We start from the raw sequence: 22,569 nt of genomic DNA on the forward strand, positions 1-22,569 counted from the left end.
GCAGAAACGTGCAGTTAACGTCTACCTGTATGAACTCTGCGAAAGAAACGGTTCTGGGGAGCTGGGTTTTTTTTCACCGCGCCAGTGGCTGCTCATGCGCGACACATGCAGACTTCTGCGGCCATTTGAGGAGATCACCAAACTGGTCAGTCGCAGCCATGGCGCCATCAGTGACATGGTACCTTATGCCTTCTTTCTGGAGCGTGCATTGCGTCGTGTCATTGATCAGGCTGTGGAGGAGCAGGAGCGGGAAGATGAGGAAGTCGCAATGCTGGATGAATTCCCAGGGGGGGCTACTCTATCTGAGACAAGTCAACAACAGGAGTCTGATGAGGAGTCAGAGGAGGATGGTGCCGGGGCGGATGAGCAGGAGCAAGAAGAGCATGCTTTAAACCTTTCTGGGATCCCTGTTGTGCGAGGATGGGGAGAGGAGAATGAAGAGGACGACATTATCCTGGATGATGAGCAGGAGCCAGGCCACCACACCGCTTCCACTTTAGTGCAAATGGGGGCCTTCATGCTCCAGTGTTTTAATAGGGACCCCCGTATAAAAAGCATGAGGGTCAAGGACCAGTACTGGGTGGCAACGTACTTAGACCCCCGGTACAAACACAAAATGGCGGAAATGTTACCGCCGTCGCAGAGGGCTGTCAGAATGCAGCACTTCCAGGCCTTGCTTCGAGAAATGCTGCATTCTGCTTTTGCGTGCGCTGGCAGAGGAGCAATTCCCACTCCCAGAGAAGGATTTGCGGGTACCAATCCAACAGCGCCTGCAAGAAGAGGCCGGTTTGAAGATGTGTTGGTGACTTCGGATATGAGGTCATTCTTTCAGCCGACCCATCGACAGGTGTCATCCGGATCCAGCATCAGGGAACGCCTAGACCGTCAGGTGTCCGACTACATTGGGTTAACGGCCGATGTGGACGCTCTGAGGAGTGATGAACCCCTAGACTACTGGGTGGGCAGGCTTGACCTCTGGCCAGAGCTTGCCCAATTTGCAATCGAACTGTTGGCTTGCCCCTCATCCAGTGTCCTGTCCGAAAGGACGTTCAGCGCAGCAGGGGGGATTGTGACCGATAAGCGTACTCGCCTAGCTCACCACAGTGTTAACTACCTCACATTTCTAAAAATGAATGAGGCATGGATCTCGGAGGAATTCAACACATGTGATCAGTAGACCATGTATATGTCTATAAACAATTTTTGGAATCAAGCACACAGACCTTCTTAATTCATTTGGCTCACTTCCCTGACCCAAAAAAGCACACCGTACTATATGCCCCTACCCTCCTCTTTGAAGAGGTTGAGCGGTGTCATATTTCTACTGGGGCTGCTTATTATGAGGGGTTCCCACCATCCCTGTGCTGTGCTGACTTCCTCCTGGGTGTTCTTATTATGAGGGGCTCCCACCATCCCTGTGCTGTGCTGACTTCCTCCTGGGGGTTCTTATTATGAGGGGATCACACCATCCCTGTGCTGTGCTGACTTCCTCCTGGGGCTGCTTACGGTGCTGCTGTCAGCGCTGTATGTCACGGAGCTGCTGTCAGCGCTGTATGTCACGGAGCTGCTGTCAGCGCTGTATGTCACGGAGCTGCTGTCAGCGCTGTATGTCACGGAGCTGCTGTCAGCGCTGTATGTCACGGAGCTGCTGTCAGCGCTGTATGTCACGGAGCTGCTGTCAGCGCTGTATGTCACGGAGCTGCTGTCAGCGCTGTATGTCACGGAGCTGCTGTCAGCGCTGTATGTCACGGAGCTGCTGTCAGCGCTGTATGTCACGGAGCTGCTGTCAGCGCTGTATGTCACGGTGCTGCTGTCAGCGCTGTATGTCACGGAGCTGCTGTCAGCGCTGTATGTCACGGAGCTGCTGTCAGTGCTGTATGTCACGGAGCTGCTGTCAGCGCTGTATGTCACGGAGCTGCTGTCAGCGCTGTATGTCACGGAGCTGCTGTCAGCGCTGTATGTCACGGTGCTGCTGTCAGCGCTGTATGTCACGGAGCTGCTGTCAGCGCTGTATGTCACGGAGCTGCTGTCAGCGCTGTATGTCACGGAGCTGCTGTCAGCGCTGTATGTCACGGAGCTGCTGTCAGCGCTGTATGTCACGGAGCTGCTGTCAGCGCTGTATGTCACGGTGCTGATGTCAGTGCTCTGTATTACGGTGCTGCTGTCAGTGCTCTGTATCTCCTGCACCCTCTTGTTTGCCTACCCTGGTCCCTGACCTTCCCTCTCCTCCATTGCCTTCATTAGCTCCATAGTCCTGAATTGTCAGAACAATTTCCCAAATAAAAAAAAAATGCTTGTAGTTATCGATCCCAAATTCACCTCATACATGTATTATGCTATTGTCCAGGTGGTGGGACTACGTGCTACCCCCTAATAATTACCCCGTGGCCGCAAATTCGACCTAAAGGTTTGCGAAATTCGCCTCCCATTGAAGTCAATGGAGCCCGCGGCGAACGGTCGTTTTCGCGAACGTTTGTGTCCGTTCGCGTTTCGCGTTCGCGAAACGTCCCGTCGGAAGTTCGTCCATCACTACTGATTAGGCTGCATTGATGGGCACTGACCCTTATTTTGCTTCACAGTTCTTTATTTAAAATTTAAGATTTTTTCCTGAAACTTCCTTTTTTAAGTGAAGGTGCGTGTTATAAGCTGATAAGTCCGGTATATCCAAATAACACGCCCAAACTCATCTCTTCACCACACACACCAACAAAGGCAAGAGAATTCTTGTTGGGCAGTGTATTAGTGGTTCAACTAACACGCTTAGACCAAATGTTAATGGTTTAAAAAATGTCAGGCAAAATGCTCGGCCCTCAAGCATGTTCACTTCATCAAAGTTTTGCCACAGATCCTCAATTGGATTTAGGTCTGGACTTTGACTGGGCCATTCTAACCCATGAATATGCTTTGATCTAAACCATTCCATTGTAGCTCTGGCTGTATGTTGATGGTCGTTGTCCTGCTGGAAGGTGAACCTCCATCCCAGTCTCAAGTCTTTTGCAGACTCCAACAGGTTCCCTTCAAGACTGCCCTGTATTTGGCTCCATCCATCTTCCCATCAACTCTGACCAGTTTCCTGTCCCTACTGAAGAAAAGCATCCTCATAACATGATGCTGCCACCAGCATGTTTCACGGTGAGGATGGTGTGTTCAGGGGGATGTACAGTGTTAGTTTTCTGCCACACATAGCGTTTTGCTTTAAAGGAATTTTTAAAGTCTTGTGTTTTTTCACCTAAATGCATTCTATGCATTAAGGTGAAAAACCTTCTGTGCTGCAGCTGCCCCCCAGAGCCCCCCATTTTCTTACCTGAACCCAATCATTCCAGCAACAAGCACAAGCCCAGCAGCTCCAGCCACTGCCTTGGGTCCTCATTGGATATATTGATAGCAGCAGGAGCCATTGGCACAGTGACACAGGAATCAAGGGTGGGGCCGAATTCTGCCGGCTGTGTCAATGGATGCAGCAGCAGGAGTCAGGAGCGTGCCCGCACGAGTGCCCCCATGGAATGCGGCTCTCCATGGGGGCACTCGATGAAGAGGAAGAGCCAGGAGCACTACCAGGGATCACCAGAAAAGGAGGATCAGGGCTGCTCTGTGCAAAACCCTTGCACAGATGAGGTAAGTATGACATGTTTGTTATTTTTTTTAATCACTTTCAGGCCAAAAAGTTAAATTTTGATCTCATCTGACCAGAGCATTTTCTTCCATATGTTTGCTGTGTCCCCCGGGAAAATGGAAAACGGGACTTCTAAAGACTTTCTTTCAACAGTGGCTTTCTTCTTGCCCCTCTTCCATAAAGGTCAGATTTGTGGAGTGCACGACTAATATTTGTCCTGTGGACAGATTCTCCCACCTGAGCTGTGGATCTCTACAGCTCCTCCAGAGTTACCATGGGCCTCTTGGCTGCTTCTCTGAATAATGCTCTGCTTGTCTGGCCTGTCAGTTTAGGTGGATGACCATGTCTTGGTAGGTTTGCAGTTGCAGTGCCATACTTTTTCCATTTTCGGATGATGGATTGAACAGTGCTCCGTGAGATGTCCAAAGCTTGGAATATTTTGTTTTTATACCCTAACCCTGTTTTAAACTTCTCCACAACGTTATCTCTGACCTGCCTGGTGTGTTCCTTGGCCTTCATGATGCTATTTGTTCACTAAGGTTCTCTAACAAACTGCTGAGGGCTTCACAGAACATCTGTATATATAATGAGATTAAATTACACACAGGTGGACTCTATTTACTAATTAGGTGACTTCTGAAGGCAATTGGTTCCACTGGATTTTAGGGGTATCAGAGTAAAGGGGGCTGAATACAAATGCACTAAAATGCCAATAAAATATATTCATGTTTTTGGTTGTAACATGACAAAATGTGGAAAATGTCAAGGGGTGTGAATACTTTTTTAAGGCACTGCATATGCATTCACTGTTTCACCCAGTTGATGCATTAATTTAAAGCTGAACTCCAGTAATTATTTGTATTGCATGCTTAGATTAGTCCAGCTTTGCACAATGTATGCATATCTCATCTGTGATGGGGCGCTGGTGATATTGAAAATCACTATAGTAGTCAGAGCTACTGTAATGATAGCCGCAATCTGCTTGGGTTCTATGCCAGTGTCTTCCCTTCTGCAGACTAACCACAAGGAGCGGCTTGCTTGGAAATGCCTCCATTCACAGAATGCCATGTTTTGTTTTGTTTTTTGTTCTCTTATTGGCTGAGGTGGCGATTATGACATCACCTCCCCTATTCTCCACCTTGTCCAATCATCATATTCATTGAAAATATACAGGGGTGTCTTCTGAGTTGTATCAGTGCTGAGCAAGCAGCGCTGCTGCAGTCAGTGTGAAGAGGGATGCCACAGAACCCAAGCAGAACCATAAAAAATGCGGCTATCACTGTACTAGTACTGACTACTACAGTGTTTTTCAGCTCTTGCAGCAGACTATCAGGTATGAGATGTGCATGCTTACTAAGTTGGACTAATGTAAATAAGCAACACAAATAGTTCCTGGAGTTCGGCTTTAACCGATTCAGCCCCGGAAGGTTTTACCCCTTTCCTGACCAGAGCACTTTTTACAATTTGGCACTGCGTTGCTTTAACTGACAATTTGGCGCTGCACCCAAACAAAATGTATGCCCTTTTTTCCCCACAAATAGAGCTTTCTTTTGGTGGTATTTGATCACCTCTGTGGTTTTTATTTTTTGCGCTATAAACAAAAAAGGAGCAACAATTAAAAAAACAAAACAATATTTTTTACTTTTTGCTATAATAAACATCCCCAAAAATATCTGGCAAAAGAAATCGCAATAAGCGTATATTGATTGGTTTGTGCAAAAGTTATAGCATCTGCAATCTATGGGAAAGATTTATGGCATTTTTATGGCATTTTTATTTATTTTTTTACTAGTAATGGCTGTGAGCTGCGATTTTTAGTGTACTGCGACATTGTGACGGACAGATCGGAGACTTTTGACACTCTTTTGAGACCACTGGCATCTAAACAGTGATCAGTGCTATAAAAATGTTCTGATTACTGTGTAAATGTCACTAGCAGGGAAGGGGTTTACACTAGGGGGCGATCAAGGGGTTAATTGTGTGTTCCCTCACTGTGTTAACTAACTGTAACCTAACTGTATGGTGATAGGATTGACTTAGATAGGAGCCATATCGTTTTTCCTACTTAGTAGCAACAAACAAAATGGCTCCTCTCCTCTGACAGCACAGGGATTTGTGTGTTTACACACACAAATGTCCGTGCTGGCCTTCGTGCACATGATAGCGCATTGGCCGGTGATCAGGCGCATCGGGTCCCCTGCCGTACAGCGGGTGTGCGCGCCCTATGGTGGCCGAAAAAAGGGATTTCACCCAGGAAAGCCATTGTGCCCCAGTATATCTGCGTGACACGGCCGGCAAGTGGTTATTATACATTGATTTTATATATGCTTGTACGCATGTCCAATGTTGCATTTGCAATGCAGAACATCTAGCCTTGCTTAATTGTATAATATAGTAGATGAAAGAAAGATGGCAGCTCCATCTTCCAAAGTGAGTACATTTATTAATCCAGGTGTGGTACAAAATAATGCAGGCCTTACACAATTTGGTGTGTAGCCTTAATCACAGTCATAGCTATGGCTATGATTAAGGCTACATGTTGAAACGCGTAAACCCTGCATTATTTTGTACTACACCTGGATTAATAAATGTATTCATTGCGGAAGATCGAGCTGCCAGCTTTCTTTTATCTACATGTTTGCTTGGGTCATAGGAAGACACTACAAGCCAGTGCACCGATTGCTCACCACCTCAGATAATTACTACAGGTCTTTTCTACTATATTTAGGCTAGTTTTGCAAAGTGACGAAAGAGGAATTCTAAAAAAGATACAATGCTATCAAAGAATACAAGAAGAATTACCCTTTGGCATTATATAGTGTATTTTTTTATAATGGACTAAATGGACCAGTCTGAGGAATTGTTTTCTTGTTGCATATGGAAACCCCATTAAGACCACCTTGCCCATGGCTAAGTCCGTTTTTGGATTAACAAATCTTACATTTAATGCAACTTTGAGTTATTCAGTGTGATCAGCTATCTCATCCTCTCCCACTGTTATACAGTTTTCTCTGAGTTGTTTCATTACACAAGTACAGTTTGTTGACTTAAATGATTCAAGATGTTATGCACAAACTATGAACGTTAGCCAGTGATGTCACCCTGCCTTTGAAAACTATTTTCATTTGCGCAATAGTGTTTCCATATGGAGTGTATAACCTTACAAATTCGCAAGGAACCTAACCTGACCTACTAAGGGTGTGCCACCATTCCAACATAGATGGAGTTCATCAATAATCTAGAATTGCTATCAATCACCTGTTGCCAAGATATTAATCATATCATTAGCTCTGCGGGATAAAGACTCTGGCCACTTAAAAAGGAGAACACTTATCATGTAATTATTTCTTGCACAAACTATGCAATTACAGACCTGAAGCTAAAGTCTAATATAAGATAATCTCCAGACTTCATGCAGTGATTGCAATGACTAATTAAGTGAGCAACTTAAGAATAATTCAGTTATGAGAGAGGTAGATAATAGTATAACAGAATTAGAATAAAAAAGTCTACCTAAATTTAGCAGACATCCCTTTAGCTTTTATTTAAATGCCATTTTCAGCCAAAACTTTTTTTTTAATTTTAAAGAGAATGTTGAGAGGATAGAACCTATATTAGTCTTTTATTGCTGGTTCTGTCCCTGTGACCACACACAAAATGAGTGGATTCTGTCCAACAGGGACACAGAACTATAAAATATTGACATTCACATTGATTTACCTACAGGTTTATATGTGTAGTGCTACCCCCAAAGGAGCTGCTAACTAGATGCCCAGGGTCCTTTTCCCAGTAATTGCCCCCCAGCCTGGCACACAATTCTGATCACTCTTCAGACTCGTTAACTCAATAACCAGTCTAGGGGTTTGCTTTTTTGATTCTTTAATGCAAACTTGAACTTGGATAGGTATTTTTAAATTGTATCATACTCCAGTAACCCTTAAGCCCCGTACACACGAGAGGACTTATGTCCGACAGACTTCCGAAGGAGTTCCGTCGGAGTTCTGCCGGAGTTCCGACGGAGTTCTGACGGACTTTTCGGCGGAGCGGACTTGGCCACACACAATCACACTAAACTCCGACGGATTCGAACGTGATAACGTACGACTGGATTCGAATACGGAAGTTCATAGCCAGTAGCCAATAGCTGCCCTAGCGTCGGTTTTAGTCCGTCGGAATAGCACACACACGAGCGGAGTTTTCGAAGGGACCCGGGTCCGGCGGAGTTCCGACGGGAAAATTTGAAGCATGTTCCATATTCTAAAGTCCTTCGGACTTTGGCGAGTCAAAAGTCCGTTGCAGCCCACACACGATCGAATAGTCTGACGGACTCAGTCCGTCGGACTTTGGACGTTGAAAAGTCCGCTCGTGTGTACGCGGCTTTAGTATCAATTTGAGGACACTAAACTCTCTCTCCTTTAGAATTGTAAGTCAAGTCCTTGCACAAATAAATGATGGACTGCACTTTGTAGAAGCAACAAGATTTAGGTTCCCCTTGGACATCTGAACAAAGTCCTTTCACTAAGAATGAAATAGACTGAGCTCTTCAGGACACCATACACAATGTCCATTTAAGCGCTCTGACTCTAGCACAGTGATGGCGAATCTTGGCACTCCAGATGTTTTGTAACTACATTTCCCATGATGCTCATGCACTCTGCAGTGTAGTGGTGCATCATGGGAAATATAGTTCCAAAACATCTGGGGTGCAAAGGTTCACCATTACTTCTCTAGTATAACAGGGATTGCAGCAGCACAGCCTAGGATCTCTCACACCAGTCTGTACTCACTAATGCCCTTGGTTGCCTCCTTCCGATATCTTCCAGATGCTTTCTTCCAGTGGTACCAGACTAGATCCTCAGACGACAGTCCTCAGTCAGCTTCAGAAAATGGTCAGTAGAATAGGCCTCCAGCTAGTCCAGCTGAGGCCTCAATAAGCCACAGGCACATGGCAGACTTGCCTAGGGGGCAAACAGCCCCCATAGGCTCTGATTTCCTCCTTGGGGAAAAAGACCGGGCTGCTCCAAGTCTCAAAGTATTAATGCTTTCTCTCAGCAACCCTCTGTGCAAACTCCCTAGAGATTGGCCAGGGATACATAAATTTGAAACCACCGATTAGACTCTTCCAGTTCAATATCTCCCAAAGCCTTCAAGTAGAAAGGAGGAAACAGTTAATACCGCAGCCACTGAAATACAAAACAGGGCAGATCAATCAAACACAACTACACTGATTACAGTGTGCCACAACTAAATGTGCCTAGCAATGAAATGCAGCTCCACTGAATACAGTGGGGTCAGAACTAAATTTTCCTAACCTAGTATCTAACTAGGAGGATGTTACATATGTTCAAGTGTTTCCTGCCACAGTGAACACGGAGGCAATGATGAGAGAGATTGTCCCAGTATGGACATTGACAGCAATAAAATCCAACCGAGGTTCTGAAACTACCCCACTTTAATTAAAAAAAGGAAGTTGTAGTCGGGTTTTAACAACAGGGATATGTAGATGTATCTCTAGTGCTGACATTTTTATATTGAGTACTGTTAGTTTATCACCTTTTTGTGCATGATTGCACCAACTAGAGCATTAGACATGGGGGGGGGGGGGACGGAGGATTTACGAAGACTGGAGCATGAAAAATCTGGTGCAGCTCTGCATAGAAACCAATCAGCTTCTAGGTTTTATTGCCAAAGCCTAATTAAACAAGCTGAAGTTAGCAGCTGCTTGGCTGTCATGCACAGCTACACTAGATTATGAGTGTTTCAGTTTTAGTAAAGCTCCCCCATTGGAACAATTTGGAAACTTTAAGAACACGTCTCATCCACATGACTTCTTCAGGTCGTTTATATGTTACGTATGCGTTCTCTTCTGCGAGTGAGCACGCGGGGATAGGGGCACTTTAAAAATAATTATTGTTCATTTTTACTTTAATTTTTCTAGTTTGATGCTTTCTTTTTACATTTTCTTTAATCACTTTTATTCCTATTACAAGTAATGTAAACACCCCTTATAATAGGAATATGGCATTACAGATCCTTTTTACAGTGAGATCTGGGGTCAATAATTTCCCAGATCTCACCTTTAGGCTGGGAAGCCTGAAATAAAAAAAAAAAAAAGATCTCAGCTTTCCAGCCAAGGCGGTGGCATTTTTTTAAATGCAGAGGCCAGGCGTGACATCATAACATTGCGCCCGGCCTCCGAAAGACCCTAGAGCAGTGTTGGCGAACCTTCGCACACCAGATGTTTTGAAACTACATTTCTATGATGCTTAACTACACTGCAGAGTGCATGAGCATCATGGGAAATGTAGTTTCAAAACATCTGGGGTGCCAAGGTTCACCATCACTGCCCTAGAGACTCCGGGGACCATCTGGCCCACCAGAAATCTCTATCGTCAGCATCCGCACCAGAGGATCCCTTCTCCGGCTCGATAGAAGCACCGGAGAGTGGCGAGAGGCGATGATCAAATGGCTGATCAGCTGCTATGATCGTCTGTATGGTGCAGGGCTCTAAAAGAAGATATCTGAATGAGGAATGTAGCTTCAGGCCTCATTCAGATATCACCGCTCAAAGTCTGTGACGTCATATGACAGCAGAAAACAGTTAATAAGGGCACAGACAGCAATAAACATGGACAGGTGTTCTAATCCCTCTCCACTCTATCCAAAACTCCAAAAATGTTTTGCTTTGAGTTATACTTTTCTTCTACAGAAAGGTTGTCCTCTAGTCTTAATCTTAGTGGCCTGGCTGGTAAAAATAAGAAGTTTCCTGGAAATGGGGAAAGGTAGCATATACTAGACTCAAGGCAGTTTGATTACAGTGGGACAGCCCATTATTCATTGTTTTATTGTGTTTATTATGTAAGCCTTCAGGAAAGAAAAAGATTATGACATTTCATCATAGGAAAAATACACATACAGTATATATAGATCATTTCAGGACTATGGCCACAAAAATGCAAATGACACAGTTGCCAATTGATTGCCAACATTGCCAGTGTTGGATTTCTTTGCTGTAACAGTATTTTGAAAACCAAACATTTAGAGGTCTGCCTTTTAATGGTGCTACTCAATGTTCACACAACTTTCACTTAAGGTTCAAACATTTTTCTAATGAAATCCTATGGTGAAAATGTGTGAATCTTAGCCTAGCTATTCGATTTCCTTTGTCTTGGGCCGCCTGTCTATAACATTCCAAGAAGGGGAAATCTTTCTAAAACAGGTTCAAAAATTGACTTTCACAGGAGATGACAAAGACACGAATATTCTTTTTTTCAGAGAGGGGGTTGTTTTTCTAAAACCGCATTGGAGTTGTGTTCTCTGACCCATTTAAATGCAAGTCACAGCCAGTGGAATTGATTTTTCGCTTTTTCTAGACAGCTTTCCTTTAACAAGAGAATGTTCGAATTATGCCATGCTGTGGGAAGTATTTGTGAAAAAATAAACTGTGTTAATTGTTTTGCAGCTCCTCTCCAAGCCGTTCATCTCGAAGTAGTGCCAGTGGCCGGCAAAAACCAAGCAGTGAATTTGTCAGCCGTGATCCAGCCAAACAACGCAAACCTCTCTGTCTATTACTGGTGGATTGGAGATAACCTACAGGTGAAGCCTTCTATGTTACTTCGTTGACATAAATGAAAGCAGAAGTATATACAGGCTATGGACATTCACATTTTTTATATTCTTAACAAGCAGTAAGTAGACTTGAAATCAAGCTCTCACTGACCTCTGTAGCTGTAGACACTGGGGAATAATTAATCCTCATGTTTTGTAGAGGCTTCTTAGCTCTTCTTTTACCTTCTCTCCGTAGCTCAGCTCCCTTTACTCACTCCCGCAACCAGAAGTAAGCTGGCAGCCTGCCAGCCCTTTTGGACTACTTTTACATGGGTATTCTGTCAGTTTTGGTTCCCTGATTGGATAGCTCAAGAACAGATTGCAGTGTATCCCTATGGGCAGCTGGATGTGAGCAGATGTGGATCAGTGTACATCCACTTACATATGGACATATTCAGGTTCTTCCAACAGAATGCAATAAGTTTGCATCCAAGTCTGCATTTGTAGACTGGATCAAATGTGGGTGGATATAGGCGGACACACATAGTCAATACATGGGTCTATTTTGCCTCCATCACAAGATGAAGGAGAAAATGGAATGTATGTGAATTTCATTTATGTGACATAAATTTCCATTCTGATCCGATTCAAGAGGGGGTCAGTCCAAGATGAGATGAAATGAAAAGTGCCTGTTTGAAAGGGGCCTTATGCAAACACAAAGCAGGTGACAAGAAGAAGGCAGAGAGCAAACTGAGAGCTGAGCGATCCGCGGTATTTAATGGCTCGCTTCTCAGTGTTAGAGGCACCGGGGGACAGTTGCAGCATCGGATACACCTAGATAAGTATGAATCTAAAGAGAAAAAAAAGCATATATCTCTTTTAAGGCTGGGTTCACATATATGCAAATTAGATGCAGTTTTAACTATCTTTTAACATGTGAATGTGACTGGCTCTCAATGGAGTCGGTTCACACATGTCCGGGGCAGCCGTTGTGCGGTTTTGAACAGGGTCCTGTGCCCTTTTGGTCCAGTTTAGGTGCCGATTCAGGCATAAATTTGCACCTGAATTGCACCTGAACTAGTGAACAGAAACGCACCGGACTCCGGAATGCAAACCACAGCCGCATGTGTGAACCCAGCTTAAAGCTTATTAACAGCTCATTAAAAATGTGTAAACATTTCAATGTCTATAGCCTACAGTTTTATTCTAAAGCATAAGAGAAATGTGTGGGCTGACATCATGGGCCATCTGTTTCTTGCTGCATACTTGTTACAGGCCTTTGAATTTGAAGCTGGAAGCAGACGGGCAACTAGCATTTTTAGAAGAAGAATAAAAATGTCAGTCTACATATGTCTGCCAGCAATGGTCTCTTTTTTAATTGTTTATTTATAACAGTTGTCCATGCTGTACAAAACAAGATCACTACAGAGTGTGAAAATAAAATAATTAATTACAATATTATATAACAAACTTAAAATGACAGAACCCAAAGTATTTGACATCAGGTGAGCATAAAATGATCTTAATGTGTTTACAAAAAGTGTTATACCAACAGAAATGGCACCCTTTCTTTGTTCCTGGTCAGATGAAAATTAACTTATTTAGGCTCCGTTTCCACTTGTGCAACTTGTCCTGCGTGTGGGACTGCAAAGTGGCATGACAAGTCGTACCCCATGATTTCTAATGAGTATCATTAATATATGTGCGACTTCAAAAGTAGTCCCTGCACTACTTTGGTCTGACTTTGCTGCAAAAGGGTCTAGTATGGATTCAGAAGGGACCCCCCCCACCAAAATTCTTTAAAGAAATGGCGTGGGGTCCCCCCCAAAATCCATACCAGACCCTTATCTGAGCATGCTGCCCAGCAGGTCAGGAAAGGGAGGGGACTAGCAAGCTCCCCCCTGCCCCCTCCTTTACCATACCAGGCAGCATGCCCTCAACAAGGGGGAGGTGAGTGCTGATGAGGACAAGGGCCTCTTCTCGACAACCCTGGCTGGTGGTTGTTAGGGTCTGTGGGCAGGGGGCATATCGGAATCTGGAAGCCCCCCTTTAAGAAGGGGGCCCCCAGATCCCTCCACCTTCCCATGTGAAAAAGCAGTGAAATGTAAAAAAAAAAAAAGTTTTTGACAAGTCCTTTATTAATACAATAGCTCTGAGCTGTCTTCTCTGGCCGCTGTTTCTCACGCTGCCATCTCTCCCCAGTGCTGTCTTCCCCCCGAGCCATCATCTCCCAGTGTTGTCTTTTTCCTTACCGCCATCTTCTTCATTGCTGCCAGTCACACGCCAAAAAAACAAAAAAAAGCTGGTCTTGTCATGAAGCTGTCTTTCTCTGTTGTGATGTTCCCACCGTCTGCCACTTCTTATATAGGCCTGGGGCGTGGCCATCCATCAATGTTGCCTGGAGAGCCCGCCCTTGTGACATCATGTGAACCCTGCTGACAGCTGATGACTCATCAGTTGTTAAGGACAAGACGGCTGTCTTCCCGGGCCCCCTGCTTAGCAACCAGCTATATACAGTGTTAAAATAAAAACCGCAAAATGCAAAACATATCAAAATTTGCATCGCATCACAAACACAACACTTGCATTTCTGGTGCGGTTCCATTGAAGCCTATTACCCGCAAATCGCGGGGAAAAAGTATCAGACCCTTTCCAAAACGCACCGGTTGCAAAACGCATAGATGTGAACTTGTACCACAGGAAATCATGCTAAATGGATTGTAGTGTATTTCTGAAAACTGCAAAAAGCAATAAAAAATGCATAGGTGTGACCTAGGGGAAAATGTGATGTATTATTTTTTGGGTGTGTTTATGGAATTGGATTATTCATCGATCAAGAACCTGTTTTAAAGTTAAATTGAGACTTGGTAATTCTCTCTGCTCCAGCTCCTCCACTTCAGCTCTGTTGCTTGGTTTACCTACAAATTTCTACAGGGGTCTGTATACACTTAAAGTGTATTGTAAAGTGCTGCGTAAACTGGCGCTATATAAATCGTGTATAATAATAATAATAATGTTGTATTTTCACGCTTCATGTTACCTTGTTGCCCCAGGAACTGCCCACCTGTTCTTGGATTTAATAATGAAATGTAAGACTAATTTAATTAAAAGGGAATAAGAACATTTGCCCTGGGCCCTTTTAGGAAAGTGAAGCCAACAGGAGGCCTCTTAGTAAAAGAGTCTGATAGCTGAGCTGAGGATGAGGACTGTCCTTGTTCTGTAGTTGTTACCCACATGTGCAAATCCTGTGCCAAGGGAATAAGCCTTGCACTGGCTAAAAATGGGTCTGTAGTGAAAACTGATTTTTATTGTAATTTGAGGCATGCAGTTATATTAATTATCCATTTATAATAATTGCTGTCATGGTTGATGCAGAGGCTGATGGGAAAGAATTTTATTGGCTTTTTTTTAATGTCACCTCTCCTTTAGCCCTTTACTGGCCACAGACTGTAGATTAATGTACTAAAGTATGGTGCCCAAAGCTGGGAAAAAGTTAACTCTTTTGTGATCAAGGTCATCGATGCCTAGGTACTCAGACCTAGTAAATACATTTGGTAAGTGGCTTTGGTATATGAAAAAAAAAGGAAATAAGGTTTAAATTAACCTGCAATTTTTTATAATAATGCAACTGTATCTGGCAGTTACTTTAATAAATAGGTGGCAGGGTTCTTCTTCAGGCTGAAGGTTGTATTTTTTTTTATTTATTGGAACTTTCAGCTTGCATTTGATCACTATGTCATGGCTGTTATGGTGGTCACTGTTCTGTCACAGCTTCATGATCGAGAACCACTCTGATTGGTTCCCAATTGTCAGTGAGGACTTGAGCTGTCAATAACAGTCATGATTGAAAGCCAGCAGCCACTGAGCTGTCGGCTGCTGGCTCTCAAAGCAGAGGACGTTAATTTATGTATTTCCAGGATGGGGCATCATGATGGGGCCCATTAAAAACTGATTTTGTGGGTCAACCAATCAATGTGGACCCAATCATGTAATCACTTAAACACCAAGATAATAGTCCACATGAGGTTTGTTTATAAACAAAACTGCTACTTCCAGTTGTTAATGAGCTTTGTACAGAGAAAGTCTTAGTAAAACCCAAAGCTAGGTAACTGCAGCTTTCACAGTGCAATGTAATGAGTAAAAAAAAAAGACTAAAAGTAAACTAAAATGAAAAGCTTTACTGTATATGTCCTTAAAAGCAATGTAAAAAAAAGTAGTCACATTTTTCAGAGTATTATTGTCAGGTTAAAGAATAGATATTGATGTTGCTTAATCATAGCTCCCAACTGATTTCGAGGGACTGTCCCTGATTTGGAGCAATGTCCCTCTGTCCCTCTTTCCTCCTCATTTGTCCCTCATTTGGGTCTGATCTATATAGTTGTATATAAAATGCACATTTTAGCTTTCAAAAAGTGTTTCCCAGTGCTAAACCTTTCATGCAATTTCTAAATTGTTGCATTTGCAAATTTCAAAAGCCAATATAAAAGGAATAGTAGTGGTAAAAAAAAGAGCACTTGTGGGTTTATTTTGTTTAATTCTCCTTTAAGGGGCGTGAAAGGGGGTGTATCCTATGCCTACCTACCTTTTCTTATAGGTGTCCCTCGTTCCCATTTCAAAAAGTTGGGAGGTATGCTTAATTTAGTTCAGATATGGTATCAGTGATCTGTGGTAGGAAAAGTGGTAATGAATGTTAAGGTAAACTCAGCCTTATATAGTCTATTGTCTTCAGTTTATTTGTGTGCAGAAGTTTGGCCCTAGGAAGCAGCACAATGCTTTGTCACATCTCGTGTTGTCTCTTGTTTTGCAGCCTCACTATGTCACCTTGAGGAAGAGATCTTACATGACTCCGTAACATTGGCTTAACTGATTGTCCTAATACAAAATTGTATATGATTGCAGGAGAGTGCTAGTGACGTCTCGTTGTTTTATTGTTTTGCAGCCTTTCCTGACACTGGACAGTTACCTTGTGACCAGGTTTGCAGATGCTGGAGAGTTCAGGGTGACAGTGCAGGTTCTCTACCTGAACTCCATGCTGCAAGACTCCAAAGTTGTCCGCGTGTTTGGTAAGACAGAAATTCATTTTATTACAGCTGCAATTACATACAGAGATAAGAGAAATGTTACTAACATTTGTTGGAAATGAGCACAGTAACTGTTGTTTGATTTCATGGCAAGCAAAACAATCACGCACCTTCAGGTAGGTGCTTTACCTGCATAACCACATTACGGGTAAAGCTGAGCTCCTGAGCTAAATAAACAGGTGAAGTACATAAAAAGAGATTTTTTTTTCATTTGTTAAAGTATTCATGTTTCTGTTTTTTTACACAACCCTGTCGCACAGAACAGCCAGGCAAAATTATACCACTTTATTACAGTAGAAGACTATAGAAGGGATATAGCGTCCTTTACCCACCTCAATCCTTAAGCAGGCCAGAGATGATATGATTTCCCCCCATCAATGGTTGATGGGGTAATCCCTGCCACAGCGCTAGTGTTTTCTGCCGGCAGATGGGGGGTGTGATGCGGGGAGCCTTATCGGCCAGCAGAACAAAATCATTACTGCTAATTGTGTGTTGAAAAACTGATAGACTGGTTGTACCCAAGTCAATAGACAAATAGACTTGGGTACAATCAGCGTGCCCATACATGGATTGAATCTCAGCTGGTCCCTACTGAACTGGATGAAATGTAATCCAAGTATGGACAGGTTGATTGTACCCAAGTCTATTTATCTATCGACTTGGGTACAACCAGCCCAGAGAGATCAATGTTGTAGCATACACTACGCAATGGGAGGAGTTTAAAGGGACATAGTTCAATAGAACCTCAGCCTACTTGCTGTATTTACAAAACACTTATGGCACAGTCCTTATACCAATGAAATATGCTTTAATTATTGTGCCACTAGTGAGAGACCAACACTAAAAATGTGTTCATGTCATATCCTTTTCTGCATGCAAAATCCATACATAGAGCTAACACGTTTTCTGAGCCTACTGTGCCTTAAAGGAACATTGTTAAACTAGTCAGGCACTACTTTTCAGCCAGCAACTGTTGAGACAATGAACACTTTGGTCAGGAGTATTTAATTGTAATATAGTGCAGGTCAAGAGTATATAATGTACAAAGTGTATTGCTCAGGAGGATGCCATCTGCATTCTAACATATACGGTGCAGTGGTCAGGAGTATGCAATGTACATTCCAGCATACAGAATGCAATAGCCATATTGTGAATGAATGAGTGACTTGTATAGCGCTACCTACCTATGTGAACTGAATTGCCTCAGGCCACTTTTTGCTGCAGTATGGCACAGTCCTTTACTCCATAGGGTCTAGACACACATACAAACACATATTTGACCAATTTTTAGATAGGATCTAATTAACCTACCAGCATGTCTTTGGAGCGTGGAAGGAAACTGGAGGAAACTCACACAGGCACAGGGAGAACATGCAAACTCCAGGCAGGTGGTGTCATGGTTGGGATTTGAACCAGTGACCCTAGTGCTGCTAGATGAAAGTGCTAACCACTACACCACTGTTCTGCCTTGTAAGTATGTAACATACAGCAGGAAGCGGTTTATACCAGTGGTCTCCAAACTGCAGACCGTGGGCCGGATGTGGCCCTTTACTTGCCTTTATCTGACCATTGGGACACTATTCCATCCACTGACACCAACAATGTGGCAGAATTCCTTCCATTGACACATATGATGGGACACTATTTGTCCCATTGACACCAACAATGAGGCACTATTTCTCGGACAGACACCAATGATGGGGCATAATTCCTTACAAATGATACCAACAATGGGGTACTGTTCCTCCCACTGACACCAACGAAAGGGCACAATTCCTATCACAGACACCAGTAATGGGGCACAATTCCTTTCAGCTGATACGTACAATGGGGCACTATTCTTCTCACGAAAGCATTGTTTACATCAACAGGACGCCAGGCAGGGGTGGACTGACCATTCGGCACTCAGGCACTGCCCCAGGGCCCCGGGTCACTAGGGGGCCCCATCAGGGTTTCCGGCCTCAGTAAAACCGGGGACAATATGTAAAAATCTGTTTTTTTTTTACATCTTTCTCTGTAATGTCCCTTACCGACATCCTTTCGGTCAAAAAATCCTGAGATTATAGCTGCACCACCTCTCCAGTACCTTCTCAGCCAACAGAAACATGTTTTTTGTATACTGTGTGTACATGTATGTGTATACTGTGTGATTGTATACTGTGTGGCCCCATAATCTCTGATTGCACGGGGGCCCCATAATCTCCTATTGCCCGGGGGCCCCATGAGTTGTCAGTCCGCCCCTGACATCAGGACATTTTCTACTCCCACTGACCCTAGTACGGCCCTCCTAAAGTCTGAAGGAAAGTTTGGGGACCCCTGGTTTATACATCACTACATACATAGTATAGTGGTCAGGTGTATGTAATTTACACTGAACGGTACATAATACCGATGTCCTATTCTGTTTGCCTTGTCATACAGTACATACTTCTGACCACTACCTCCCATTTACTGCACTATGCATTATAAAATTCTGAACACTTCACTTTTTACAATTGGCTGTATACTGTACATTCTGTATACTGTACTTTACATTACTTGACTTCCTCCTATGCTGTGGAGTACTGTGCACTTCTGAGCACTGGACTGCCAGCATACAGAGTGGTCAACATTTGAGTGCAGTGGTTAGGAGTTCCTACACCTTTTTAAGCAAAGTAAAGTGCTCAGGGGTACAGGCCATAAAAAAGGCCAGAGAAATGCAGGGCATATGCCCCAGGTGCCCGGTTATGGCGATACATACTGCCCAGTCTGCTGAATGGACAGTAAAAAGACAAAGCAGACTGAGAAAATTGTGTCTCTGCTCACTCAGATCTGTTCTCTGTCAGCATGTTCCTCGTCAGTACGTTGGTATGCAACCCACCTGAAATGCTCCCAGTCTTAAATGTTGGAGTATAGAGCATTTCAAGAAGCTAATATCTAAGCATATATATCCCATGGTTTCCAGTGTCGAATGGAGTGGTGGAGGAGAGAAGAAATGGTAAGTATGTGCCAGGGATGGCAGGTTTAAAGCAAACCTGTTGCCTTAAGCTGGCCATACACCTATAGATTATCTGCAGATTTTCTATGGTTAGATGAAAAAAGTGGGAGATTCCTCCATCCACACAGTTTAGCGAACATGGAGAAATCTGTTGTACTTTTTCCATCTAACCATAGAAAATCTGCAGATAATCTATAGGTGTCTGGCCAGCTTAAGGCCGCGTACACACGCGCGGACTGTTCGCCCAACTTTGTCCGTCCAACAGTTTCGGCAAACAGTCCGCTCAAACTTAGCATGGACGGACATGGCCACACACGACGGACGAACAGTTTGCTGAAACCGTGCGCGATGACGTGAACGGCACGTACGACGGGACGAAAAATACGACGTCCTATACACTGCATTATAGCTTTCGGCGTGAAAATCCTTTCTGAGCATGCGCGAGACTTAGTTGGCCGAACAAGCCTACACACGAGCGAACAGTCCGCTGAAACCTTGTTTCAGCGGACAGTTTTTCGGAATTTCCGTAAGACCTTGTTCGTCCAACTGTCCGCTGAAACTGTCCGCTGAAGCCCCACACACGAGCGGACTGTCCGCCCAAACACTGTTCAGCGGACAAGGTTGGGCGAACAGTCCGCGCGTGTGTACGCGGCCTTACTCTGAATGGTCGGGGTATGAGCATTATTTGTGTGCCCTGATGTCAATTAGAAGATTTCTTACACGACAAGGCAACATAACAAGTGACATGCACTTGTGAGAAAAGACTAAGTGATCTTTGCAATGAACATATATGAAAAAATATATATATATATATGTGTATATATATATACATATATATATATATATATATATATATATATATATATATATATATATATATATATACTGTATAGTATATATGAGAATATGGTTTGAAGGTGGGGTTTTCGGTTTTCCATTAAAGTCCTGTTGTTTTATGCTATTGTTGCTTAAAGTCAAGTCTGACAAAGAATGTATAGTGCTTGGCTGCTTAGCTGTACATCATGCTGTTTTTCAGATGAATTCCAAGTTCTTCCACTCATGTTCAGCAAACATCTGGATATGTACAATCCCAACATCCCCGAGTGGAGAGAAGACATTGGACAAGTAGTAACTCGGCTCCTTGCAAAGGTATTCAAGGATAAGGATGAGAAAATCTGAATTCTGTTCCAAAATACTTTATACTTGCTTTCCAACATCTAATGAGCTGACCAGTTTTGGCAGCATCTATCCATAAATCTGAACTTTAAGTTCAAAGACTGCAAAGTTATAATACAAGGTGACCTGTTTTAGTTTGTGCGGCTGGTCATTCTGGATCCATACAGTGAGAACTGCATAAGATAATAACGAAAAAAACTAATTCAAATTGACACTGATTCAGAACATCTGTTTACTCACAAAAATACATCCCTTAATCCCGTCATGACCGGAGGTCTTTTAGGCCATGCAAACCATAGAAATTTCCATCAGAAAAAGCCTCGGCTACAGCAGTGTACTAGTCTTTTTACCATAACTACAGCTGTTAGCAACTAGCAACAAAGACTTGCATGCTCATGGGTCATGATACCAAAAGTTGGAATTTTTAGGTATCAATCACACACCAATATTGTATATGAAATTTAATATGTTTATTAATTTTCCATAAAACAATGTGAAACTTAAAAATAGTAAGCCTGGTTTAAAGTGGAAGTAAACTCCCCTATTGTTTTCATCCACAGAAGCTGCCATCTTTGCCTCTGTTTAATCTTCAGCTGCCACGGTGCTGCACATGTGATCCGTTATGACACCAGCCATTGGGTGGTTTGACAGTTTGGTTGAGAGCAGAGCCAATGTGCAGTTAGCATTCCCGGCATGCCGTTTTTTGAAACTGTTTAAATCGATGGGTTTACTTCCACTTTAAATGTGTTGATCACATAACATGCATTCGTTGAATCTCCTACCTTTGTTTTCCCTCCTCCATTTATTATATCCTATATAGTTCTGTAACTCCTGTTTATCTGTTCATAGAAACATTCCCTGAGAGTCTCCTGAGGAAGTGGCATATGCAACCCATGAAACAAAAAGAAAGAACTTGCTATTTTTTCCTAGACATGTGCATTCGTTTTCATCCGAATGCATTTTTGTCTGAATTTCAGGTATTTTCGTTATTGTTTTAACAAACAATAACGAATGTGCAGAATCCGAAAACCGAAAGATCCAACATAAACAAATGCTTCATTTTCATTGTGACAACAGTTCGCTATAGATAGGAGATTCGACATGACACTGACAATATCAATCTGTGTCCATTGAACCTGTGGTCGAATGTGCCTAACCTAAGCTCTATTAGTTCAAGATTATTCTACATAGAGAGAAAAAATTTGACGTAGAGAGAAAATATTCAACATTATAGACACAATAGCAAAAAAGGTCGAATGTGCCTAACCTGTCTCTATTAGTCCAAGAGTATTCGACATAGAGAGAAAAAATTCGACATGAAGATTCGACGAAGCAGTCGCCTCGAGTGGACATTTATGGTCAAATGCTCCGGCCATAGGCTATAGAAGAATTCTAATGTTGGTTGACTAGTGATAATAATTAAGAAATATAATTATTAGTAGTGCCATATAACATTAGGATTCTACTATAGCTTGTAGGCGGAAAATTAGACCGGAAATGTACGATTGTGGCGTTGTACAGTTTAGCTCCCCCATTGAATCTTCTTAGAACATTCAACAGACACCATAAGGCCGCGTACACACGGGCGGATTGTCTGCCCAACTAAGTTCGTCAGACAATCCGACAGACAGTCCGTCCAAATTTTGAATGAACGGACTTGACCACACACGATGAACAGACAGTCCGCTGAAAGCTTGCGCGATGACATGTACAGCACGTACGACGGGACTAGAAAAACGACGTCCAATACACTGCAATGCAACCTTCGGCCGTGTAAATCCTTTCTGAGCATGCGCCATACTTAGTCCGTCCAACTTGCCTACACACGAGCGGACTGTCCGCTGAAACCAAGTTTGGACGGACAAAACCAAGTTTCAGCGGACAAAATTACGGAAATTCCGAAAGACAAAGTCCGTCAGACTGTCCGCTGAAAAAGTCCGCTGAAGCCCACACACGAGCGGCTTGTCCACTGAAACACGGTTCAGCGGACTAAGTTGGGCAGACAATCCGCCCGTGTGTACGCGGCCTTAGCCTTCAATGACAGATTCGAATGCATTTTTTAACTAAACAAAATAAATAAAAACTAATTTCGGTAGTAACTAAATAAATAATTTTTTCGGGAAAAACGAAATTCCGAAACGAAATATTTCAGTGTGCACATGTCTAGTTTTTCC

General features: G+C 43.2%; 1 protein-coding gene across 2 annotated transcripts in view; it reads left to right on the forward strand.

Annotated features, from left to right (window-relative positions):
- SORCS2 (sortilin related VPS10 domain containing receptor 2) overlaps positions 1–22,569 on the forward strand; it is a 1,283,650-nt gene that overhangs the window by 1,198,602 nt on the left and 62,479 nt on the right. For both annotated transcript variants that reach the window (XM_077477839.1, XM_077477840.1), the window contains exons 20-22: positions 11,076–11,209; positions 16,101–16,224; positions 20,256–20,368. In XM_077477839.1, coding sequence (XP_077333965.1) covers positions 11,076–11,209; positions 16,101–16,224; positions 20,256–20,368 — 371 coding nt within the window. The remainder of the gene's footprint in view (positions 1–11,075; positions 11,210–16,100; positions 16,225–20,255; positions 20,369–22,569) is intronic.

This window comes from Lithobates pipiens, unplaced genomic scaffold (assembly GCF_037356315.1).
Source record: "Lithobates pipiens isolate NorthernLeopardFrog02 unplaced genomic scaffold, aLitPip1_a1.2 Scaffold_13, whole genome shotgun sequence".
Taxonomy (NCBI): Eukaryota; Metazoa; Chordata; class Amphibia; order Anura; family Ranidae; genus Lithobates; species Lithobates pipiens.